This window comes from Scomber scombrus, chromosome 23 (assembly GCF_963691925.1).
Source record: "Scomber scombrus chromosome 23, fScoSco1.1, whole genome shotgun sequence".
Classification (NCBI taxonomy): domain Eukaryota; kingdom Metazoa; phylum Chordata; class Actinopteri; order Scombriformes; family Scombridae; genus Scomber; species Scomber scombrus.
In genome coordinates this window covers 15,813,145-15,839,962 of record NC_084992.1, presented here as the reverse complement: position 1 = coordinate 15,839,962, position 26,818 = coordinate 15,813,145, and the positions used below count along the sequence as shown (strand labels likewise).

Here is a 26,818-nt window from a genome sequence, read left to right as displayed (position 1 = left end):
GAAGAAAATAAAAGGAAGAAATGCAAAGAGAGAGAGAGGAGCGAGGAAACAGAGGGCAGCTTTGTCATTTTTACTGAAAATTGAAAAAAAAAATAGCGAGCTGAGGAGAAACCTAGCGATCATTATGTAGCCGCGTGCAGATGCATTCAATTAGTTGTGGTTGGAAAAGCCTTGGCCTCAGACCAGCACTTTCAATAAGATGGGGTGGGGGAGAGCACTCTCTCCCGTCCGACAACACCGCAACACTCCTAACCTCACAGACGCACACAAACACACACGCACACGCACACACACACACACACACACACACACACACACACACACACACACACACACACACACACACACACAGACACACACACCAGGTCACCACATCTGTCATAGGACCACTGCTGGGGCAACCGCGTGACGCCAACGCTAAATATTCAACTTGTGTACTGTAAATGAGAGAGTGTACTGATTACACTTGGTATGTGTGTGTGTGTACAGCTTGTGTGTGTGTGTGTGTCTGTGTGTGTGTCTCTGTGTGTGTGTGTGTGTGTGTGTGTGTGTCTGAGCTCACACAGTAATGTCTGAAGGAAACAGAGTTGAGCACATTACACTCTAAGAGACACCCACATGTCCCATCCATCCTCAGAGTAGTGGCCACACAATGACAGTGAATTTCCTCACACCTTCATTTCTTTCTTTAAAATGACCTTAAGGAAAGAGAAATGCTTTTCTGTTCTATACTGAGAGATTTAACTTGAACTAACTCATCTTTCAAAAATCAATAATTTAATAGAAAAGGCAGTCATTGCTGACATAAAGTTAATCTTAAATTGCTCTCTATTTAAGTGCAATTTGACAGAAGAGTTGAGCAGTTGTGCTATATAAAATACATCAAATACATTCAAATTCAGACATGCTGAAGATAGTTTATTTAAAGGGTCTCTTAGAATAAAAATACCAGCTTTTTTTCTCATAAGTGAATCAAAAGTGTTAGTAACACTAAATTGTTTTTGATAAGATTAACACATCAGTAAGTAGAAAACAGCATGGTGTAATTTAAAGCAAAAAGATTTGAATATAAGTAGGACCTGCTATCTTTAGCTGTGTTAAGCCTTAATCCCTTTGAGGTCGGAAAAAAACTTGATATGTTGCTAATTTTTTATGCCAACAGTGACTGCTATGCCTGACCTCGGTCTACAAGAGCTCTGATCTGACAAGACAATTTAATGCTTTCTACAAATCAAACTCAGAGCGCGAGGGCAGGGATTTCACATCTGATGTGCGGGGAGATGTGGGACAGAAAAAAAATGAAAGGGATAAAGAGGAGCAGGTGAGCAGGAGGGGGGAGATCTCACCTGTTGCTGGTGGAGGAAGGCGGGGTCTCTGGGGCTCAGGCCTACAAAGCGATTAGCCGTCGGGGTGCCAGGGGCTGAGTAGCCTGTTTAATACACCATTGAAAAAAACACAAATACATGCTCGCATTACAATTAGTATTTCAAGAATTTACAGGTAGCTGTTGCTTTTATTCACAGTGACTTAAACTAAGTGCACTATAAATTTGAAGTCAGTCAATAATGTTATTAACACAATAGGAAATGCAGGTGGAGTCCCACAGGGTTATATTTTGGACCCACTCTGATTCTTCAGTTATACATTTAGACATTTCTTCAATAGACATGACATCAATTTGCACAAATACAAATCTGCTGTCCACATAATGTTTGTATTAGTTTGTCATCTTTTTATTGATGTTTTAGTTTTTGAACCATTAATAATAACTTAATATTGGTTTTGTTGAATTTATCTTCTCACCTCGCTGCAGTGATGTAATAGTGTACTTAAGGGTGTGTCAGTACACTGTTACTTCATTGTTGTGTTTGGTTTCAGGTGCAACAAAGCACACTTTTGACCAGCCAACTTGCAACAGACTTGAATCTTGCAAACAGAGAAGGCATGGCAACGCTGACATAACTGAGATTTCGGCTTGGATACATTATTCTTGTAACTCATCTGTTGTTACAAGCTCAGAACTATGATCAGTAGTGTGTGTCATTACTGATGGGATACTGCCTGCCGCCCAGGCATCCGGACTCACCTTCTGTAGATGTGGTGATGGGCTTAGTGTCGGGCATGGAGAGCGAGACGGGTCTCACAGCGCCGTGGTGTGGGGAGGGAGCCAGGACTGGGGTGAAGTGGCCCGGGACCTTTCCTACCACTTGACCACTGCTGTTGGGCTGCAGATGGGACACAGACAACCAGAAAATACAATTCGACATGAGTATTTCATTTCAAAGGATCATTTATTTTGTTCAGATATTCATGCCAAACATGGGTGGAGTGGTTTACTCCGTTTCTGGATTTGATCAACTTCTGATTTGGTTTGTTTGCTTTTCTGCTTGAGGAAACAAAAAACAAAACAAGAAATCTGAATTGAGGCAAAAAGCCCAGATAATCATGCTTTGCTAAATGTGTACATACAGGAACTGCATTTGTTTTGGCTACCACCAAAACCTCTTCACCTTATGAGAGAACCGACAAACTGTGTCCAGCGACTTGTGTTTACAAGCTCTTGCTCGCTTGTAAATGTGCAGTTGGGCAGATCTCAATAAACCAATACAAGCATGTAACAAACTGTGCTTTTCCAAAGGGGTTTGTGTCAAACAAGATGAATGTCATATCACACCCTTACGTGCCTCTGTTTCCGGAGGACTTAACTCCTCTTAACTGCTCTGCTTGCCCTCGGAGACTTAAAATCAGCAACAAAAGGTGACTGGACGGCTCAGTCCTACATTTAAAGCTCTGCCTGAAGAAAAGATTTTAGTACTTTCAGTTGCTGTGTTGTCACAGTTATTACTAATACTCTGGGGGGCACGAGCCACAATAGATCCTCAGTCACCGAGGATGGATTTCCTACATGATTTTACACAATGATTTTAATGGCGCTCATAAATGGAATTTAGGAGGACCCAGGCGTGAAAAGACAGAGGGAGCTGCGTAGTGACCTGTTACAATGGTGTGAATGTGCGAGTATAGAGAGCAAGGCAGAGAGACTATATATATAGAGAAGGAAATAAAGGAAGCTAGTGGGAGCTACTCTTTCAGACGGCTGGAGACTGTCTGGGGCGTTCATTTCAGGGCCGCCCTAAGTTCAAAACTCAAACAGGCCTTTTTGGAAAAGAATTGTGTCCACAGGGTTCCCTTCCGATGTGAATAGAATGTTTAATTAGAGTGTAATATAATCTGCGTTAAAGCAAGCATAAAAACATTCTGGCACTCGTCCATGGGATTATAAGCACTGTGTTATTTGCTGAGCCTCCCTCCCTCCCTTCCTCCCCCAACTGGTCTTCTAGCGCTCTCTCTTCCCTACTGGACCCCACCTCGCTCGCCACCCTCCTCCCTTCCTCCCCTCCCTTTCTCTCATTTCTCCAGCACCCCAGCAGAGGGCCAGTTAATTCTGCACAAGAGCCGGGCCCCGGCAACGGCAAATATTTACAACCTTTATCATTCCCCGCGGTTTTTCTCTAGAGTAACACTGCCCCCCCACCCCTTACCCTCCCCTCCCCTCCACAACCCCCTCCCCCCACCCCCACCAACCCGCTCCCTGCTCCGGAGATGGAGCCGTCTACGAGGCCTTTGTTTACAGTGAGAACAGCGGGGATATAAAACTCACATAAATATCACACAGCTCTCTCATCTATAGAGACGCCTGCTCTCTCTCTCTCTCTCTCTCTCTCTCTCTCTCTCTCTCTCTCTCTCTCGCTCTCCAACACACTGGCCGCAGTGTGTACCCTGAATGTATAAAAGCCCTAAGCTATTTGATTTACTACAATGTCTTGATACAGTTTTGTATGTCACGTGTGACTGCAAGTGCAATAGTTTGGGTGACTTTTTTATGGAGTTTCATGGACTGTTTTTTTTTCAAACAGACAATATACGCTTCTTTGTCACAAGAAGTGGTCCGAAAAAGTTCAGTCTAGGGTTGCCTGCAAAATGAAAAGTGGTTTAATTTTACTATGATTTAAATCACTGTAAAATACATTTAACTCTCTAGGATGACAGGCTTGACTCTGACCAATATGGTCATATAATATAAAATAATAATGTTCCCACATAAGGGCAGGCAGCCCAGCACTAAAACAAGAATGATGTGTCCATTTAGGGTTTCCAAGGACAAAATATTATCAAATAGTGGTCAGCTTAAAGGCTTCATTTTGGGTCTAATTTGGGGTTTGTAATATGATTTTTAAGACTTTCTGGACAGCACTGGGAAAGTGCTGTTTCATAAAGATATCAACATTTCATTCTAACCTTTCCCATAAATAAAGAGAATGACCAGGAGCAGGTTTTGTATAAAAGACAAAATAAGCAAAACAGGATGATATTTCTGTACTTGCAAATGCACCAATGAGGCAGTAATGAAATAATGACAAATGCATGCTATAATTTATCTTATCTTTAATCTCTTTAGGTCAGATGGGAGTAGAGCCGAACGAGATAACAAAGAACTACTCGAGGCCATGAAAGCCGTGCCAAACCAGCCTCTGACTTCTGGCCAGCAAACTGGCTTGTCTCCTTGAAAAAAAAAAAAGAATAAAAAGAAGACTGACCTGGCTGCTCTGCGGGCTGGACGGGTCGTATGACGGCACGTAGCTCTTGAGGGGATCAGCAGGGTTGAGGTGGGGCGGGTAGCGGATGGTGGTGTGCGAGAAGTAGGGTGACGGCGCCGGGGGCAAGATAGCCGAGGCTGAGAACTGCAAGGGCGAGTGTGGAGGGGGGCTCCTCGTCGATATAACTGCAGGACACAAAGAAGAGGAGATAAAGACTGAGTGTGGGAGAGGCAGTTCAGATAAAGCGATCATCATTGATCGTCGAGGGCAAATTGACTATCGGCATAGATTTTTCAACTGTGTTCATGAGGAAACGGTTGATTAGAGCTCCAGATTCAGTGGGAGAGCTGGTGGGACTCACCACTGTGTCCTACACCTGTTAGGCCTGGGTGATGAGGCTGAGGGAAAGTGCTGAGTCGTGGTGAGGAGTCCTGTGGGGAGGTGGGGCTGAACAGCGGCTTCTCTGGCTTCTTCATGGTAGGAGAGGACATGTCTGCTGGTAGGAAAAACAAGCACACAAACACACACATGCTTGTCATTTATTCGCGCTGATTTGCACAGAACTAAATAGCAGAAAGTGAAGAAAAAGACAGATTCTTACAGTAAAATGACTTCATATCTGAACAAGAATATACATGGCAAGATGAACTTTTCTTAGAATGAGCTTTAGGTTTGTTGCTGAAAATTGATTACAACATTTCCCTATAGCTTTAAGGAATTAAGTGTCAAAATGAAGTATGGTTCAAATTAACTAGAATTGGATTTGGATGGGATTAGTATTCTCAGGGGACCCAGTTTTTCAGCAAAAGCAGAATTTACTTTGCAAATTACAGACATGGAAAATTAGCATGGGTCAAAATCTCTGGAATCATGACTAATCACTGGACATCCCCAAGAAATATGAGTCCTGTGAATATTCTGCTTTTGTCGTCTCTGAGCAGACAATTATATCCAGTGAACTGACGCGCACTTGTAAAGCAGCCGGTCCCTCAAAAAGGATTTAAGAATTTCAAGACCCTCACGTAATCTTAAATAGAATATTACACTGTAACATCTGCTCTCCTCGGCCTTACACGGTGTCTGACAAGCTACTGTAATTCCCCATGAATAATCCCAAAGGCTCAGCGAAAGACATGAAATTTGTTTAGAAGATCTGTGTATTTCTATAAGGTAAAGTATGTGCAAAAACTTGTACAAGTCGCTCATTATTGCTGCTCTTCACTTTCATGAGCAAGGTTCTGCTGTCACGGCGGTGTGGTTTTCAATTTTCCGTGGTGAGACACTGTCTGAAGGGAACGTGATAACAAATAGATGCGAGAGGCAATGGCCTATGTCTGCTTCTTCTATGAACATTCATCAAGTGCTTTTCTGGTCTGTCACAGATTCTTGAGGTGTATAACTTTCAAATCATCCATCTCTGACCCCCCCAAAAATAAGCTACATAAACCCTGTTGTTGGGGCGTTGCTATAATATTAGTCTCTTTTCCTACAACAGGGAAGGATCCACCCGAGCGACGGGAAGAATCACTCATCTCCAGAAAAGAGAGCGACAAAGGTGGCTGGAATTCAGGGGGATTTCCCAGTCTGAGGTTGCAAGAGGATACAGGCTTAAGTGCTTTCATTTTTGTGTCAAAGGCAGAAATACCTTTCTGAAGATTGATACTGCTGCTTAATGTTTCCATGTAAGAAAAAAAAAAAAAAAAAAAAATATATATATATATAGGAACTATTTTCTGCGGTGGAGGCGTTCAACTTTTCCTCTCTTCTGCTAATTAAATCCTTCAGAGAAGTGAGTGGACTGCCTCGGGAAATGATTCTGGACAATTAATTACAAGTCATTAAACACATTAAATAGTTTAAATAAAAGACTCCTTGCATTTAGACAAGATCAGTTGTCTTTCACTATCTCATATCTTTTGTATTAAAAGGGTAAATGTGTGCTTGTGCATGAAAAAGTCTAATTCAAGTGTACAGTACTTTCCCAGAGTAAAATGAGAGAGAAACAATTCCTCCTGCTACATGGTGAGGTTTTGTCGAACGACATCCATGTGCGAGAAATGACCGCTTGGCACTTGGGAGGCCTCATATGGGTTTAATATCACCCCACTTCTCATTTATTCTCTCCTGACAGAATAATGGCTGTCTTTGGAGAGTTTCCTACCCACTGCTTTCCCTTTTCTCCTCGCCCAGAGTGTCTAAGTTTACGCAGAGCAAAACTCTAAGGCCGTGTGCAGAGAGACAGTCTGAAATTTCATGTACCCACATTGGGCTGTGGTTAAATCCCACCAGTGCTGTGTCTCTTGTGTATCATCTGATGTTTTCCTCTCTCAGCCTTCACACTTATTATGTTAGAATTGAAAAACAATACATAAGGGGACTGGAACGAAAAACAGGAAGAGGAGGTGTGCGGAGTTAAAACAGAAGTTAGGACCACAGAAGGCCTTGCCGAAGAAAAAGGTGGGACTTTTTATTTTCCAATCATTTTTGTCTGTGAGACGTATCGTTTCCTAAGACCTCTGTTAGTTAAATCCAGAGGCGGTGCGGGCGCCAGAGTGTGGAGAGAAGTCAGCGGAGAGTGAGAATGATCCGGAAACACGGGACGGTGAGGCCTTAATTAAAAGGGGCGACGGGCTCTGCTCTGCACCAGGAGACAACGTAATGAGACATGCAAGCTGTCCCGTGAGGATCTCGCTTTCTCTCTTGAACAGAAACAAGCATGCACAAGAGCATGCTCGTCTCCCTGATACACACATCTCTACTTTTTCAATGAGCCACAAGTGTGGGATTATTAGGCAAGCGTTATTTCTTGAGCAGTCCTGCACAATACAGCTGGCACATGATTATTAAAACTCTACTGATAGGGTATTTCTCTTAAATTCAGCCAAGATGCATGTCCCAATTTCCTGAGGAGAGATTATCTGATATGTTTGCCCTGCAGGTCTAATAGTTCCACATGAGGTTTGTAAACAGGAATCCTACCAGAACAGCAATTCAGAGGGTATTTCTGCGCTCTCCATGTGTAGAAATTGAGATTTCTACCATGTAAAAACTTGCATTTGCTTCTGTAATGTTCCTAGCATGGAAGAAAAACCTGTTATGAAGCTATAGGTAACATGAATAAACATACTGCCCCTCATTTTTACCAAGTAGTGAATTTCAGTTAGGACAGACTGTTCTCATAGCATACTCTGCATTGGGGAATCCAACCTTTTCTTTGAGTAGGCGACAGGTGTGAGAGAATGCAGATTTACATTCAGACAGCGGTTCAAATGGATTTAAACATTTATATAACTGCGGACGCCTGGCGCTATCTCTGTCATGGTATGTATTTTAAGAGGGTGGAACAGGTTCATGGCCAGAGAAAACAGATGCACTTCATCCGCAATGGGTGGCGGTACTGAACGAGTGGCGGCATTGAAGCACTTTGTAGTTTATGACAAGCTTGAGAGTTAAAGAGAGTTCAGCTGCTGTTTGAAAAACAAGGCGAGGTATTCATTTTAATCAAACCTGTTGTCATGCTATGAGGATGTAAAAAGGATGAAAGAATAATGCTCTTCTATCCTTCACTGAGTACGTCAACATGCTCTCATTCCAGTGGCCATGCCCAACACTTAATTTATGCAACTGTATGACCGTGATGCAGGATGTCACTGAAAAAGTGCACCCATGCATGACAAACCTCCCATAGGTAAATAAAGGAGGTCAAACAGAAACAGGAAAATCACCTCCGTCTCTATCGTGCCAGTTTGCCCGACTGCTGGCTGGTGAGCTGGGTGACGAGTAGAAGTCGGGTCCAGTCGGGCTGGTGTCCATGTTCTCGTCCATGCTGACGGTTTTGGGCCTTTTGCTTTGGGAAAATGGAGAAGTGCATTTTAGTATCATGACTTTCAAGTTGGCTAGATAGAGTTTGGAGTGGTCGGGCCGGATGTTTAGCATTGATTATCTTGGACTGTGTGAGGATTTAGTTAGAAAATTAACAATACATAAAAAATGTATATGAATATAAAAAGGTCTTGGAAACAGGTTATGCACTGCCTCTGGCTAATCCTCATTTTTGCATTAATTATAATATTACAAATGAAAACAATGTGACTGCTCTGATTTTAGAATGGAGCAGCTTTTCATCTCCATCTGTAGTTTTTCTGCTGACAACTTACGCTGACCTGCCGGGAGGGGAGGACAGGGAGCGATGCAGCCCCACGCCGGAGTTCAGGTCGTGATAGTAGGGTTGGCTGGGCATGTCTGCCATGGAGAAGTTTACCGCTGCACCGTGGGTGATGGGCACTGCAGAGGACACAGAGACAACAAAGAGAGATGGTTATATGCTGAGATCACACTGAAGACAGAGCTCAATGTCAGCACTGTTGTATGATTGTCAGATGCTTCTTTGCTTCCATCTAGAGACACGTAATTAATTGTGCAATAGCTTTACTGACTGTTATTGACGCTTTGTGTTTAGAGGGCCTGTGCATCAAATTAAGTGCTCCCTACACTCAGGTTAACAGTCTGAGTCTGACCATCATCATTCTGCCTAACGCTCTGATTAACAAGTCACAGCTTCCCACGTGGTTGTGGCTGCAAGCAGGAACATTTTCAAACAACCTGCAACTGCTTTTTCAATGTAATAATGACTCTTTTACTTTTTTGATTGTATGTTGAAATGATATTATTATTATTGTCCTCAGTAGTAGCATACATTATTTTCATTTCTTGCTTTAAGTTGGTGCCGTTTGGTGCAAGATAGAATAATTTATTATGTCTTAAAATTTGTACAAGCTCCGTATCGAAAGCAAAGCTCGGTAAACTTTTAACTTAATCCAGGTGCATCTACATTTTCTTCAACTGTATGGTTCAGTGTAGGACTCAGCGGTTTCCTCACAAAGTGATTTACAGTGGAAAAGGTGTTGTTTTCCACACTGCGGTCAAGGTGCGGGATATTGTTTCAAGGGAGGACGGGCCGCTGTTTACAGAACAAAAGGAGTTCGCCACCCATCCTCGCTCTGTCTCTCACACTCCCTCTGTCGCTCTCTCTCTCTCTCTCTCTCTCTCTCTCTCTCTCTTCAGTGTGTGGCCCACAAGGCAGCCTGCAGCTCGAGCGGTTGGTTGGTTTGGAGTCGATGAGAGGATGGAGTGTGTGGCGCCGTCTGTTGTGGTCTGAGGTTCACCACTGGCACGATCCCTCCGCCAGCCTCCGCCCTGGCAGCTCACTGTAGCGCTGGCAAAGGCCCCTACCCGCTGCTACCCATACCAAGCTGTCTGTGGAGGAATGCATCCGGCCCGAGGACGCTGAATACAAGTCCATTGTTTTTTTTTTATTTCATTCATGGCCGAGGATACCCCCAACCATCTCCCTCTCTGCTGGTTTCTCTCTTTCTCTCTTCTTGGCTCGGCACTTTATTTATGATGCCACTTGGCCGCCCTGCCAATCATCTCTGCCATTTAATAATATGGGCTTTGACTTCTAAGTTGAAAAAACCAGAGAATCAAACAATGATGCTGCAAAATATATAATCGCTTTCCACACGCTGCAGCTTAGCAGCAGATTTGACTCCTTTTTACTCTATGTGTGGATTACAGACAATGAACTGTCTTCACAAATGTATATCCGCAGTTTCATTCGCTCATGACTGCCCACATTTTCTGTTGACAAAATATCTGTACGCTTGCAGTCCCGGCTCCTGTTGCATTAATGAGAGCCCTCGTCGAAATGCTGGATTGCAAGTCAGCCTTGAACTCCGCAGCTCCCTTTGATGGACTTCAAAGAATGTCTCGACAGCCCGGAGAGTCGGCAGAGAAGCGCGATGACGGACGAGCGGCTGCTTAGATATCTTCCCAGGGAGTGACCGGCTGAGTGAGTGACAATTCCTGCGCGTCCGTCGACCTTTTTAAAATTCCAGCAAGAGTTCAGCGGGCTTTAGTGAAACCGGGCTCGGTCACATGAGAGCAAACACACCAGCGCGGCGGCCATCTGGTCAGGGGGCAAATTAAACACTAAACAAAAACACAATCTTTCAAAAGATGTTTAGTCTCTGAGCAGCGAATTGAATAAGTTCTGCCTTTCAAAGTGTGATGTGCGCGACGGTTAAGACAGCCTGGTCCATGCTTCTACACCATGAGCACTCTGATACAGCAGGTAAACACACAACAGGGCCGCCATTAAATACTATTCATGTTCCTAACTCATTCGCATTAAATGATCCTCATTAGGATGTAGAGCCAAAAGAAGTTGAGACTTTTTTGACAGAGCATTTTAAGGGCTGTAACTAACAATTACTTTCATTATCAATTAATGTCAAATATTTGATTAGATGTTTACTATCATAGAAAACTAAAGAAACCAGAAAAAATTCAAATTTAGCTTTTTTCTTTAAATGCATAAATAAAAATGATACATCAATTATGAAAATAGTTTTAATTAAAGGAAATGAACAATTTATTGATTAATTGGCTAATCATTGCAGCTCTAAACACACATGTGAGACACATGTTTTATGTTGTTTTATTTCCTTATGTGATGGAAGTGGGTTCAAATCAAACCCCATCTGGAGCTAGTTTAGACTCAGAATCAGCTAGTTGTGGACTTGACTTTAACTGCGTTTCCTAACTGTAACAGCGGGACGGGAATCCACAGAAGAGGTATGCTTGTTTTAAACAAAGGTTGACGAGGTTGACTGGAGTCTACGTCCCCCCCCTCCCGAGATCCAGCTCCAGCTCAGAGGCAGTACAGGTAAACAGTGCCTCGGGGTGCCTACCGCTCTCAGAGGCAGAGGAGCTGCTGGAAGAACAACCGTCAACGGCTTTGTGGAGGACAGACATGTCTATACAAATGCACGCAAGCTCATACAGACATCTGTGCAGTCATGTGTTTCTCTTATTGCAAAAGCAGACTGGCCAAACTGGATTTACCACAGCATAGTCATACGGTGGATTTCAGTAAATGCTCAGAGGTCAGGATTTGTAGGAGAAGCTGCAAGTTACTGAATTGTTTGTGACAGTTGCAGCGTGTATGCACATATATTCTTATGAATCACATCATCTTCAAACACCTGAGGACAAGTTTGAAGCCTCTGCAAAAACTGATGAGTGTTTTCAATTGTTCTACTTGTTAGACCTCTTCTCAGGACTCTGTGGGCATGTAGAGACTGCAATTGATTGACATTTCTCTGACTCTCCTAGTAATTTAATTACACCCGTTATGGCCGGGAAACAGTTCATCACAGCTTCATCATTCTTTTACATGCATGGCCTTCGGTGTCCTCGTGTGATTCCCAGCATAACCCCCCCTCTGCAGCCTGAGAAGAGGTCTAGCCAATGATAGGTGAAAGAGCAACTGAGAACACCTGTGCAGGTGTGTGGGGCGTTTACAAGGATGAAACAGCTATGTACTTACTTCTGGACACTCGCACCAGTTCTGAAACACTGAAGACTCCTGATTTGATGAAGCTGTCTTCCAAGTAGACTGTAGATACAAGAACAGATAGACACTCATTAGTAAATAGGCTACATCATTACTGTAACTGTGATTTTTAACTTAAAGCATTTGAAATGATAAAGTGTTATTCACAAGATACAATTACAATTAACAGATTTGATACGTCCACCAGCTACTGTCAACCATTCAAGCTCCACCAATCTCTCTTTTAATGTATCTTATTTCTTTTCTTTTTAAAAAAATAACATTTTATATTTAGAAGAGAACGTGAGCTGAGTAAGGAAAATCGGATGCTGATGGATAAGGTCACACATACAGAGACTGATCATTACACAGGGATATAAAGGAGAAATAAAGACAAATGCATCCAGAATCATTCGTCCTTCTTTTTTTTGTAGTTGAAGGATAAGCACCATGTATCATGTAAAACAAACAAACAACAACAACAAAAAACTGCAGTTATAGAGTCTATTTTCCAGTTGTTAGGGTTAGGGGTTAGTAGGTTAGGGTTGTAGTGTTTAAACTGAAAGCTTTCTATGCTGGACAGTAAAGAGTGACAGGACAGGTGTGTGATGAGGAAGATCAACTCCTGCTGCTGTTGCACATCTAATAAACCCGTGCCGAACTGCTTCTAAACTGGCAATGTTGACAGTATCAGTATCAAGGCCAAAAATATCCACCTTAAAAAGTCATCCGCCGTAGTATTGCTATTCAAGATCATTTTGGAACTGAAAGATTTGTTCTTATCCAATGTAAATAAACTGTTTTAAAGACTTCCTTGGAATCATGAAGCTGCTCTGCAAACAGACAGTTTTGACACCGCCAGATTTTTTTTTTCTCCTCTTCTTGAGAAATATTTTTAGACTGAACGTAACAACAGATGATTTGTTATAATGTCAATTTTTTGCAGCGTTGGTGCATCCGGCGCGTTCTGTACAGTATGACCTGCCCGGGATCAGGCAACGCTAATCAGAAGCCGTCAGTCAAATAAAACAACCAGACAAGTTACTGACACCCAAATGACTCCGGCTTGACTTTGATGCCATGCCAAGGGCACTCGGGCCGTGCCAGAAAGATATGCGGGCGGCTCCGTTGGCACCTACAAAGCCTAATGCCTCCAGTGAGCCTACGGCTTTTGCGGGGAACTGTGCCACTGCCGAGGGCCTCCCAGGCCTGAGTCATTGGCTCACTAGCATGTTTTCCTTGGCACTCGTATCGACAGAACCTGCTCTTGAGGTAGAAAACTAATTATACTTCTCAAACTATTTTCATTCCAACATTGTGACGACACAGCGCGGGTCAGTCCAGGGGAACAACAGCGCTGTCAGAGAATGAGACTCTCCACAGCGCTGCTTTGCTGGCACACCTTGACTCAGTCAGCTATCATCCAAAGGTGCAATCTGCTGTAACGTTTTCACTCCAGGTCTTTAGCATCCCCCCCCCCCTCCTTACATTGTGTTTGATGTTACCACCGGGATGATGACGATTCAGATTTTATGAACTAATCAAATTTTATTCCTGCACGATCCATGCAAAGTTAAAAACTACGGCCTCAGCCAGCAGATGTCACACAGAAGTGGAATAATAAACTTGTCTAGTTTGTATTGATGGTTATGTATGGATTTGTATGCTGCTGAATTAGTTGAGTATTCACTTTAAAAAATCCTATTAAGCTCAACATCCTGTGTTTTTGTTCCCTGTTTTTTTTGTTGTCAGTGGATCACATGGCAAAAAAAGCTTCTTTTTAAAAAATAGTATAGCCTCAATGTCACTGAGTTCACTGCAGAACTAGATCAACACTATTTAAACTAGGTAAATTATGGTGTACATAAGCCGCTGTACAGTGTGCGAGCAGCAGAGGAACAATAGAGCGATGACAGGAGGGAGGAGGGAGGATGACTGGTACTGTACATACCTGGAAGAGGGTTCTTGCCTGGCTCATTGTTACTGGGACTTCCTGACTGCTGCGAGTCTGCGAACACACAGAGAGAGAGGGGTGGGGGGGGGGCCGTTAGTACAGCAAGAGTACAATAACATGCCATCTTACTGAAATGCTGTTTTCTTGTCAGCACTGATCATTTCTGTAATCCTCAGTAAAAAACGTGTGCTTTTACAGGCACTTATTTAGTCTAAGTCATTGTTTGCCTCACAGCTACCTCGCTTAACTTTAACTTCTGTCAGGACACTCAACAAGACAAAGTGCATTTCAGGACCCAGGTATTTCCTTCCTGGGTGCCTAAATGTTTTACTTATCTACCAGTCAAGGAGAGCATACCCACTGTACATTAAACAAGACAGTTTTGTTTGAACAGCATTATCATTAATGGGAGAGCAAACTGAAGAAAAAAGGCTGCGTCTGACACAGGATAGCCTAAAAGTTTTTACCGGCAGACCTCTGTGTAATTTTTCAAAGGGGCTGAGGGAGTGTTGAGGGGCTGGGGGGGTACAGAATGTGTTCGGTCCTGCTGTGCAAGGTACGAGCACAGAACAAAACGTGAAGAGAGGAGAGGAGGGGCGGGGAAATACAAGGAAACATGAGTGGAATTCTTTCCACCGGCAGGCTGACGTCTTTTACCTCCAACCCTCGCTGGGAGGGAAATCTATCATTCCTCAGCTCTGGCCGATCACTGACAACTTTTCTTTAACATTGTGCGACACAGGAAGTTGTGAAACATCAAAATGAATGATATAAATCACTGTCAGATTTTAATCTGAGCATACAGTCTTGAAGTTTGATTTGTTGTGTGCTTGAAAGAAAAACACCACCTAGCAAGGCCTTGCAACCATACATGCAGCGACACTGAACTGCTGCCGTGCCAAGCGGTGAGCGGCGGTGTCTGAGTGGACCCCCATAATGACTCAAACTAGCCCGAGCCCACACATGCCCCGAGACGGAAAGAGCCCAATGAGAAACAGCAGGGAGATTATCATCTACGCCTTTAACAAGAGAGAGCCGAGACAAGAAGTGAGAGACAGTGAACTCAGATACCCTCGCCTTGCAACAACACCCCTTTTCCTGCCGCAGCTCTCATGAGCTGTGTTACAGAGGCAACGCAGAGAGGGAAAGAGAAGGAAGGAGGGAGGGGTGGGTGGGGTGGGGGGGTTTTAGAGGAGAGAGAAGAAAAAAAAGTTGAAAGATTTATCCCTTTCTTGTTCTCTCTCCGTGTCTCTCTCCCTCTCTCTCTTGTTCCCCCTCTCCTAAATTTGACTATTAAACAGCACTGCAAAAACAGAATGTTCTTGGCCGAAGCTCAACAATGACAAAGTAGGGAGGGAAGAGGACCATACGTTAAGCAAAAAAAAAAAAAAAAAAAATCCCCTCTTTTAGTATGCTTGGCCCTAAAAACGTACGAGCAACGTGCAAGTTATGGTCGTTCAATATATCTCTGTTCTGTTTCCTAAAGACGTACAAACATAAGCTTGACATATGCTTTCTCATGGTGAAGGCCTACAGGTTTTAGAGGATCTCTGTTAAATCTCTCCTATTCACACGCACATTCACACATTCAACAGTTTGAAGATATTTAAAGCAGTTAGGGCTGCAACTAACAATTATTTTCATGGCTGATTACTTCTGACTGACTGAAATGGCAAAAAAGTAGTGAAAAAATGCCAATTACAGTTACACAGAACTCAAAAATGTTTGAAACCCAAAATATATGCACCTTATAAAACTATAGATATAAAACAGAGAAAAGCAGCAAATCTTTCATTTAAATTGAAAATGATAAGCACGTCTTCTGATAAACCTTTCATAAACTTGTTGCAGATTAACATCACGTTAAAGTCATCACACTCAGCAAAATGTAAGTTTCCTTTGCCTTGCATTCAATGGCGGTGAGTCAGTGCCCCTTACTTACACACACACACACACACACACACACACACACACACACACACACACACACACACACACACACACACACACACACACACACACACACACACACACACACACACACACACACACACACACACACGTATACACAGAGTGTGTTAAGCAGCTTTTGTGGGCGACTGGAGGTTTGTGTGGATTTGGCACAGCACATGTCCATAAAGTGATTGCGGGGAGCTCAGTGGCCTTGTCTCCCCGTCTTCGCCCCTCCCTCCCCTCCCCCCCATGCCACTTTCAGAATCATCCATCAGTCTAGTTACAACTGCCAACTCTATGCTCGCTCCCTGAGAACTGCTGAGAGGGGAAGAACGGGCAGGGGGAGTGAAAAGAGCAGCAGAGAGTGGTGAGGAGGTAAGCGTTGAAAATGTTTTTAAAAATAAATAAAAGGGGGGGTGTGAGGGGAAGAAAAGGGGCGAGGAGGTGGAGGTGGGAGAGGTGCACCGATTCATTTAGATGGGATCAGAGTTTTGTGTTTTGTTTTGTTTTGTTTTTTTCCCTTCGTCTTCGAGGGCTGTACAGGCAACCATGACAAAAAGAGCAGATGGTCGTGGCAATTAGAGATCCCAGGCAGCATCTTCCAGCATGAGGCCTCGCTGTAGCACCAGGAGAGACCACCTGGATGACTCAAGGTGGGATGCAAGCATATGGCGCATCTGCCAGGCCTGCGCCAGAGCTGGAAACACCTCCCCTATTGCATTACATTTTACCTTTGACCCAAGAAGGGCAGCATCAGGCTCCTTCTTCTTCTTCTTCTTCTTCTTCTTCTTCTTCCACAGTGATTATATTGTTTATTACAGTGTATATTTGTCAGACTGGAGGTTTGCTGCTTTTATCTAATTAACACTTTATTTAGAATACGGTCTGTTTTGTCAATCAACAGGTATCTAAATAAAGCTTATTTTTTATTTTTTAACTGGTTCCAAAAGATTATCTTGGATTATAAATAGTTGGTATTTTCTATATAAACTCACAGCTGACAATGCATGTCAGAGCAAAAAGGTTCAAAGAACTGCTTGCAGAGCTCAGAGACACGATCACCTGCCCAATAACATACTAAAAGTGAAGCATGGTGGTGGCTGCGTCATGCTGTGGGGGCGTTTGCCAGCGGCAGGGACTCGGGGGGCTTGTCAGGGTAAAGTACAGAGATATCCTTAATAAAAACCTAGTCCTCAGAATGGGCTAAATGTTCACCTTCCAACAGGACAATGACCCTAAGCACACAGCCAAGACAATACAGAAGTGTACAGAGCCCTGACTTGAACTCAAACGAACATCTCTGGAGAGACCGATCCAACCTGACAGCTTGAGAGGATCTGTAAAGAGGAATGGCAGAAAATCCCCAAATCCAGGTGTGCAAAGCTTGTCACGTCACACCCAGGAAGACTGTAAGAAGGTTGTAATCGCTGCCAAAAGCGCTTCAGCTAAGTACAGTAAGTACTAGTGTAAAGGGTCTGAATACTGTGATTTCAGATTTTACCTTTTTAATAAATTAGCAACAAAATCATAAATTCTGTTTTTGCTTTGTCATTATGGGGGAATTGAGGAGAGATTGATGAGGGGAAAAAGTTCATTTAAATGATTCTAACATAAAGCTGCAACATAAACTGTGAAAAACAGTAAATGGGTCTGAATACTTTCTGAATGCACTAAAAGGTGTCCTGTGCAGAAGCCCGGCCAATCCGATAGTCTTCAAATAAACAGTAGTGTAACCTGTAAATAAACAGTTGCGGTTGAGAAGGCTGGGCTTTGCCCTGGGAGCTTGGCAGGGCCCGATCACGGGGCCAGACATCACATACACACACACACACACACACACACACACACAAACACGCACGTACACACGGCCCTTTTCCAAAAACAACATTTCTTGGCACCCTGCGTCCCTGCCACTTGTTTAAATAAACAAACCAGTTCATGAAGGAAGTGAAAAAACAGTACCACGTATGAATCAGATTATCTACTGTTACTCAGCAAAAAAAATAAAAAAGCAGGAGAGGGGGCTTGTGGGTATTTTGGATGTGTCCACGAGTTCTTACACCTTCTTGTCCGGTGGGATACTTATCATACCACTGTAACGATTAGGGCAATTAGGGGTAATGGCAACAGAATTCTGGCTCGGCAAGAAAGTTTCTCAGTGCTTGTGAGGTTTCTCCACGCCCAAGTCTGTTACTCGCCTGGATTTATAATCACTAAAACACTCACACACACTCTCCCTAACCCACCCTCTCAGTTTTTGGCATGATACCCATTCTGTTCCCACTAAATTGTGGAACACACATGCACATACACACAGAGTGTGGATTAAATTAGCCACATAGTTTGGGAAACTTTCTTTTTTTTTTTTTTTTTTTTGACAACGGCGGTGCACGTTTACTAGCCCGCAAACACTTGCAGACACGTACAGATATCCTCCACAAAAAAACAGTGCGCACGCGCGACACGCACACCCTGCAGATGCATACCGCTGTCGACATTTCAGGAGGAGAAGCCTGTCTGGCAGCCATTTTATGCCGAGCGGGGTTCTGTGCACATGTATAGCACTCTGGCTGCCAGAGGCATGGGTCCCGAGCCAAGACGCATTTCAGCAGCCTGGGGAGGCGAGGGGAGGGGAGCGTGGAGGAGAGGTGGAGAGGGGTGGACTCCCGGAGAAGTAGGGAAACAGAGAGAGGGAGAGGGGCAGAAAATATCAACCTAATTACGGAGCAGCTCCGATGCGTAATGTTTCGACAATACAGCTGCTCCTGAGTAAATATTTGATGTGGCCAAGCTCAGTGTCCTCCTGCTTTTAGTTCCTGTTCCGCTGCAGGAGACTCCAGTTGGTCCTTCCTTGAAAATGCACAGCCCAAATATGTGTGTGCGTGCGTGCATGTGTGTGTGTGCGTGTTTGTGTGTGCAGCAAGGGGTCATGCAAGTCTTGACAGTATGCATAAATGACTGTACATGCGTTGGTATGTAATGTGTGTGTCCGTGTCCTCCCTGCTCCTGGTTTCTATCATTCACAGCTTTGTCGATGACCTCACACTACTTGGGCTGGCTTCCAACAGCCAGCAGAACCTGCTCTCTTCTCCAAATCTCTTTCTTTTTTTTTTCTTGTCCTCGCTATCTGTCTATCTCTGTCCCTGCGCCTGCAACAGTATCCGTCCTCTATTGTATCTCTTCATACCCGCCTCTGTGTGTATATCTACTATTCGGTGTATCCGTGGCGATATCGCCTTATCCGGTGAAAAGTGCACACTGTATCTTTTTTCAAATTTGTTGATATTTTTTTGGCCCGTATCTTCATTTCTTTCACTTTACTCCTTCTTTTTCTTTTAATGTTTCCATCTGTGTTGGAGCCCCCCCCCACCCTCCCCCTTTTGCCACCTATTTTAATGCCCTCTCTCTATGTCTCTCTCTTTTTTATCTCTTTGTCTCTCTATCTCTATCTCTCTCCTCTCTCCCTCCCTCACGCTTTGTTGTCTAAACAAAGTGGCCTTTATCAGGATGAGCCGCAACCCAAACAAGCCAAACAAAAGATATGGGCGAGGATATCTGCCCGCAGAAGAGGGAGGATCTTATCGTGCCAGCCATTGTGTGCCAGCCTGCCAACTGGCGATGCCCCCCGCCGCCGACCCCCTTCTCTCTCTCTCGCTCTCTCACACACACACACACACACACAGATACACACACACAGCAAATTCTAGCATCTCGGCCCCCTTACCCCCCTCCGCGTCCTCCCCCTCTCCCACCCCGGACTCATGCATGGCATTCTGCAAAAAGGGCTGGCACCTGACCTGGCCCTAAAGGAGAGTGATATTGACGCGGCGAATGAAAGGAAGACAAACGCTGCAGCCAAACGAGGCGCCATCTTGGGGCGGAGTTGTCACACGGGGGGAGATGAGTTCTGACAGAAGAGCAAATTAAAAATGTAGTAACACAAAACAAGCACCATGTCTAACTCTTTACCTGCACGTTGTAGGGCTGGGCATTGAACTTCAACACTTTTGGAGTACCAGATATTGAAAATTGATCAGAAATGCTCGGCCAGTCTTCATTGTCCTGTTTATTAATTATGTGATTAGCCCTTTCTTCATTTATGTCACAATTCTGCTCTTTTTTTAACTGTATTTTATGAGGACGATTGGTTGTATGGCTGCATTGTGTTGAGACAAAATGAAATATGTGAATTTGAGAGGTTTGGCCTATTTTGTTGAATAAAGTAACGTTTCTAGTATCTAGTATTAATACCAAAAATCGGGTATTGTATTTGTATTGGCATTGAAAATGTTCAGACGATACCTAATCTGAGTAAGCAACATGTCAGCCACCGATCCACTAATCTTTCCAGTAATATTCAACCTGCTTTCTAATAAACTTACAGCCTCTTCCATGCCTTGTTGTTGGATTTATAATCAGTGATACCTGTGCACAGACAGAAATGCACGGTATTGTATTCCCTTTGACAAACTATGGCTGTGTCCCCCCCGACGCTGGCTATACACTGCGTGACACTGTAATGATTATCTCATAATTGGAACAAGGCAAGTATTTCTTATTGGCTTGAAGGAGCACCTGGTAATCCAGATAGCTACCCTATCAAATGACTGCCTGTGACGGGGAATGCAGGTACAGTAGGATGAGTTACACACACACACACACACACACACACACCAAACACACACACACACACAAACACACACACACACACACACACACACACAAACACACACACAGACACAGACACAGACACACACACACACAGACCAAAGAGAGAGAAAGGCACAGAGAAAGTGAGAGGGGCAAAGTTGAAACGTCTGTGAGAACAATGACATTTTGCCTTCTTTTCTCTAAGACAGACACCACAGACTTGTTCAATAGAGCAGAAGGGGAGACATACACACACAGGCACACACACACACACAGGCACACACACACACACAGTAGGACTGTCAGGGTTTTGAGACTTATGGAATCAAGTGGGATCCCAGCCCAGACAAGAACAATGAGAAGCCATATAGTGTGTGTGTTTGACTGTGTGTGACCCAGCTCACTTGTGTCTCTCTGTCTAAGAGTGCATCTCTCGACGTGAGCACGCACATGACCGCCGCCGCCTCGGTGTGTATGGGGCGCGCGTGCATGGATCATCAGTGTGTGTTTGTTTCTAATCGGTGCATACTAATGCCGGTGAAGAGCGGGCCCTCTTTCTCTCTGCCGAGTCTCTGTGCCTTCTCCTCCGTAAACTCTCACGGCAGTGAAAAGAGGAGAGCATTTTAACCGAGCCGGGAGGACAACAGGCTCCTCATTGAGGTCACCAAACAGTGTGGACGGGGAGGGAACGCATTCAGTGGCGAGTGGGCCTTGAACAAGGGACTGAATGGCCTGACGGATCATTAGCCACACCGGCCCGGGAGAGGAGACGGAAGAACCCGGCAAGCACAAAGGGATACACAACCACAAAACCAAGGATGCAGTTGAGGGTTAACCCATCCGAATTCAACTTCCGCACCTTTTAATTTGTGCAATAAAGTTTACCCGCCTCCCCACGGACGCGCGACATCAAACGCAAATGCGTAAGCAGTCAGCCTCACACGGCACACAGCAGCCTCCATTCATGTAGTCATGCTACATGTGCGCACACACATTGAGTTCACACACGCTGACATGCATGCATGCAAAAACAGGGGCACACACCCAGCGTCCCGCAGCGAGCTGATCTGTGCTGTACATGTGCGATGCAGTCAGCGGCCGAGCTGCAGACAAACTACACAACACAATGTGACACAGTGGCTCATCTGTCCCATGAAAAATGAGCAAGCTGGCCTCCAGTCAGCACACTGCGCCCCACTTAATGTTTCCACCTCCTCCCACTCTCTCTCTGTTTGTCCTTTTCTCACAATGTGGCCTTTCCTTTTGCTTCTTTTTTATTACACTCCTTTTTTCTTTTCCTCTTTCTGTATATCCTTTTTTTTATTCTTTCCATTCCTGTCACTTTCCTCTCAGCTAGCAGAATAAACTTTTTATCTCCTTCGTGGCACCTGGAAGCCTCCAATGCATTAGCTGATGAACACAGATATATCCATGAATGATTATTAGTTTTTAGTGGTTTAGTGGTGAAATTAGGTAATTAATAGAAAAATTTGGTGGATTTAAATCAATTAGTTGATTGGCAGAAAATGTGATTTTGAAAATCTTATTTTTAATTTAAGTCATTTCTTATGCGAAAAAGGTCAAACGCTTGCTGAAGATTTGCAGCTTTTCTCTGTTTTGCAAACTGAATATTTAGGTTTGGGAGTGTTGATTGGTAAGAAAAAGCAAGCTGAAGCCTTTCACTTTGCACTCTGGGAAATTATAATGGGCATGTCTGACTATTTTCTGACATTTTATAATCTGAAAAATGAATTGACTAATCAAAAAAGATGAAGCTGTAATGGAAATGGTTGTGCGGTTACAGCTTAAAAGTGTTTGCACATGTAAAACGGATTGGATGATTTTCCATAAGTGTGGTCTCATCATTAACAAGTTTAATCAGCGTCAAGTCTAGCCTGTGAGAAAAAAGAACTTTGCATCTGTGTTGAAACAATGGGCCCATCAATGGCCAACCTCGGCATCTTTTTGGTATGCACCAAACAAACAATTAGCTTTGTTGCAGCGTAATTGACTGGCAGGACCGGGTGGCATTTACATTCGCCCGCTGTTGCCACCCTGCCATTCAGTGGGCCGTGGTAAAAAAGAATAGGTCCATACGAAGGTGGAAGGTTGGCCACATCTCTGTGGTTTGAAGACACTGCTTTTTTTTTTCTCCACCGTGGCAAACTTCCAAGCAGGAGCGTTTTTTTTTTGTTTTTTTTTTAATGCACGGCTGTGGAAGAAAGAGGGAAGGGAGGGTGGAGTGAGGACGAGACTATAGATTTAATTATGCATGCGTGTTTTCTCATTCATTGTAGTGGTGGGAAGGGGAGAGGGAGAGGGTAAGGGGGTGTGTGGTGGGAGGGTTGGGGGGGGGGGACAGACCAATGACATTCCGTCGTTGTAGTCCTCCTCCTACGCACACACACAGACACACACACACACACACAAGGAGCAGTCTGGGAGCGAGCCGCTATGAGGTGACACTCACCGTCTGGAGACTAGCCAAAACAGTCCATTAACTCCTAGCCAGTAGTTAAGAGGAGAAGAAGGAGAAAGGTGGTGGTGGGGAGGGGGGAGAGGAGAAAAGAGGAGGCGGATGAGAGATGGGGGAGTGAGGGGTGGGGGGGTGGGGGTGCAAGCGGGTGAGGTGGCTAGCCGATGGGTTGGGGGGCGGAGCATGTGAGGGGGGAGTAAAAAAAAAAAAAAAAGGAGAGAGTCTGAAGTCTTTCAGGATGTGAGGGTGGGGGGTATTTCTGCAGTTTTGTAGTTGTGAATGAATCAGCGGGGTGGCTGGTTGAGGGGGGGGCTGTGCACGAGCGTTCACTGTCGGCGATTATGCTCTGTGGAGGCAGCTCTTGAGGAAAAGTAAGACTGTGTGTGTGTGTGTGTGATGGAGCAGAGGTGGTGGGGTGGGCGGTGGATGCAGCGAAAGAGAGAGGACAAGGGAGATAGATCCAAAACCCCCCAGTCAGGCAGACAGACCTTTGACAGAGGAGCTCTGTGATTCGCCTCTTTCATCTTCAGAACCCCCCTATCCAGTCGGATAATTATGAGACAAATGCACCGGACCCCTGCTGCTTGAGTGGCAATGGGCATGGGAGGCCAGAAACACAGAGAGAGGGTTCAAACCTGCACGTCTCGACTGGTCCGGAGGGAGGGGGGACAGAGGGAATGAGAGATGGGGGGGGTGTTAAGGGGTCTGGGAAATTCCCCACTCTCCCAAGAGAGGCAAGTTGGCCCACAGATCATAGTTCAGGGACAGCCTGGTTGTGATACTAGCGAGGCTTAACTGGTTGTAGCCGCCAACTTCCTTTCAACCTCCACACACTCTCACACACTCACACACACACATACACATAAGCATGCAGTTTAGAAAATGTTGCATTGTTTGGTTATCAAACGCACCTTTCTGTTAAACATCTGAAACCCACTCCCTGCTTTCTGACTTGCAGCTGGCAGAGTTTTTTCGCGGCCGAGCCAGTTCACAACATGTTGTTTTATTAATGTATTTGATGGCGCTCTGGTCTGCACTGATAAGGGAGCACAGTTAGGAACTGCAGTGATACCTACATCTTTATCTCACACCAACCACACTTATACCCCACCCACGCCTTACCCCTAAAGCAAACACGCATGCAAAATTCAATTACGTTTCACTACAGATTCCGCTGAAAATCAATTTGAAAATCTGTTACACTACTTTGAATTCAAAAGTGATTTATGTGAAAGTAATGTAAAGTTAAGAAAAAGAACAAGCATCATAAGCTTGTATTTTATGTCAATCATTTTTGGGTTTTGATATTAACAGATGGAAACAACTTCTGTTTATTTCTCTTTTCATTTCAATTTCAGAAGCAAAGTCACTTGGTTTTGACTCAAGCCTGTGTAATGTGTGTCTGTGAGGTCTGTGCCAGTGATGTGTCAGTGATTGTCAACGCTTACGACGGCGTCAGGCCTCAGCCAAGAGGAGTTCCCACTGGCGAGAGCAGCGGGCCGAGCCAGGGCGACTGGGTGCTCCCTCGCAGGGCAAAATGGCTCTCCTCCAGCTGGGCGAGAGGCCACCGAGGATCCCTGCCACCCATTGCCACTGTTTGCACTCCCTGAGCTCTGCCAGGCGAGCAGCGGTAAACGCACACAAACACACACGCACGCATGCACACACACACATGCGTACACACACACCTTAAACTGGGGACGTGAAAGGAATTATCCGATCATAGAATGCCACCACATCTAAGACCAGATCTTGGCCCAAAACAGACAAAGAAAACAAAGCGCGCACTCAGTCAGACGATTTTGCTGGCACTGCTCCCCTGGAACGGGACATAGGGTGGAGAAGGGGGGAATCAACCACAGAGTTTAATGTGTCATTACAAGCATAAAAACAGACTACTGACATTGCCAACAGATGTCGAGCCAGTTTATTTTTGCCATTACAACTCCAGTAGGGAATGAAGCGGCAGGTGCAAATGAGCGCAGTCTTAAAGCTTTCGTCTTTACTATCCAGGCTGCTGTTGCTGCATCATCATTTCTCCTGATCTGTTATTCAGGCGTGCATCATGGGGATAAAGCTGGGTATCAGACCTCAATACTGACTCTATGTTTCTGTAGTGCAGAGGATCAAAAACTGTCAGGTACCAAATTTGAGGTCAGATTTGGAAACTATTTTTCTACATTTGATCAAACTGTTCCAGGTTCAGTTTTAAAATAGCTGTTTTTTGACTGTTTTATTTAGACAAAGGTCTTGTACAGCTGCAAGTGTTTAGACAACATTTAACATTTGAGAACTTTGTGTCAAACCCCCCCCCCCCAAAAAAACAAAAACAAACCTTTGTGCCAAAACTCAGGTACTGTTCTGCCGCTTGTGCATGAAAAATCTCTACATGTGATTTAGTGTAACGTGTAAAACGGTACCTTCTGGCGGGTTTAAGAGTGGTAGTTGTAATAATGCCCGAACCTTTCTAGACTTTGCACTTCTAAAAGTGCAGTAATGACTTCAGGTTTTAACTCTTAATGTTGCACATTGGTGGGGTTTGTTGGTGGTTAAAGCGCCGGCTGCCTGCCGCATGGCCAGTAAAACTCCTCCTTCCCCGTTAATGAGCCTGGAGACGGGGCTTTCGGAGGCCCCCAGTCAGAGCTGGCCTGAATCAAAGCATCCGTGGGGATCGAGGCTCGGGGGCAAGGGGGTTTGTTGAAAGAGTGGGGTTCGGGTGTCTCCACTGGCACAAGACCAGGGAGTAGAGCTATAAGGCAACGAGGGAAATTACAGGCGTAATTAACCAAAAACCACCGGTCTTATAAAGAACGGTGTTGGTGGAATCACTGCGTCAAGTAAGTGTTCATCTGGTGAGCCACAGTCAGATTGAGAGCAGTGGTTTAAAAAAACAGCATCATAAAACAGGTTCTCACATAACTCAAGAGGGAGTGACAGTGGCTGTGCCCGCCACAAGGTCAAAGTGTTGGCAGCCATCCAGAGACTGAGGAGCTCCTCCACTCTTCATGGACCCTCCAACTGTCTGGAGATATCCAGCTAAGAGCAGTTAAGGTGGAAGCCATCTTTGCTCTGTGTGGTTGTCGGTCCCAGATGCACAATTCAAACGCAAACATCCAGAGACTTAATACAGTCAACAGCCCGTCACCACAACAAAGCACCATATAATCATGACAAAACATCTCAGTCTTACAGGAGATCAAAATGTAAATCTAATCACTCAGGTTTAACGGAGTAGTACCTTTGCCACACCACAAGTGTAGGATTTATAAATCATACTTAGGTGCATACTAAGCCAGATATTCACAGCCAGAAAGAGAGAGAAAGAACTCTATTCCACATTCCTGGCAAAAAAACAGAGAGCAAATCTGTTCTGTGCTACTAAGGCCTGCTGGGGCAGCCCCCTCTGCCACTGCAGAAATAACAACATGTGGTTTGGCTGCACAGCGCCAGTTTACAGTGGGAAGAGGAGAGGCGCTAAATTAATTTCAGATTCTGTTGTTTGAGAGTCATAAACAATGTTAGAGCGAAGCATGGCATTGAGAAGGAGGCCACAGTGTTTGGTCACATGGTTTCAACACATTACATCAGTAGCCTCTCATGGTTTTGGGAGTATATCATTATGCACAACACATTGGAATACTGCACGGTGCAGAGGATTGAGATATTACAAATCAAATTTGCATAGCAAACTGTGGTCATATTAAACACACTGTATGAAACACAGGTGTGTAGCAGACACACAGGCACGCACGCTGTGTCCTCAGGCCTGGCAAGCCTGCTTGAGAATGTAA

The 26,818-nt window shown here is 44.5% G+C and overlaps 1 protein-coding gene across 10 annotated transcripts in view; it reads right to left on the bottom strand.

The window, feature by feature from the left end:
* LOC134005476 (nuclear factor 1 B-type-like) overlaps positions 1–26,818 on the bottom strand; it is a 65,707-nt gene that overhangs the window by 10,341 nt on the left and 28,548 nt on the right. For 3 of the 10 annotated variants that reach the window (XM_062444387.1, XM_062444383.1, XM_062444391.1), the window contains exons 3-10: positions 13,946–14,002; positions 11,989–12,057; positions 8,756–8,882; positions 8,324–8,445; positions 4,960–5,094; positions 4,599–4,783; positions 2,087–2,225; positions 1,347–1,429 (exon numbers count right to left, since the gene is read on the bottom strand). In XM_062444387.1, the coding sequence (XP_062300371.1) occupies positions 1,347–1,429; positions 2,087–2,225; positions 4,599–4,783; positions 4,960–5,094; positions 8,324–8,445; positions 8,756–8,882; positions 11,989–12,057; positions 13,946–14,002 (917 nt within the window). The remainder of the gene's footprint in view (positions 1–1,346; positions 1,430–2,086; positions 2,226–4,598; positions 4,784–4,959; positions 5,095–8,323; positions 8,446–8,755; positions 8,883–11,988; positions 12,058–13,945; positions 14,003–26,818) is intronic. The other 7 variants (XM_062444388.1, XM_062444386.1, XM_062444393.1 and 4 more) reach the window with 5 other exon arrangements.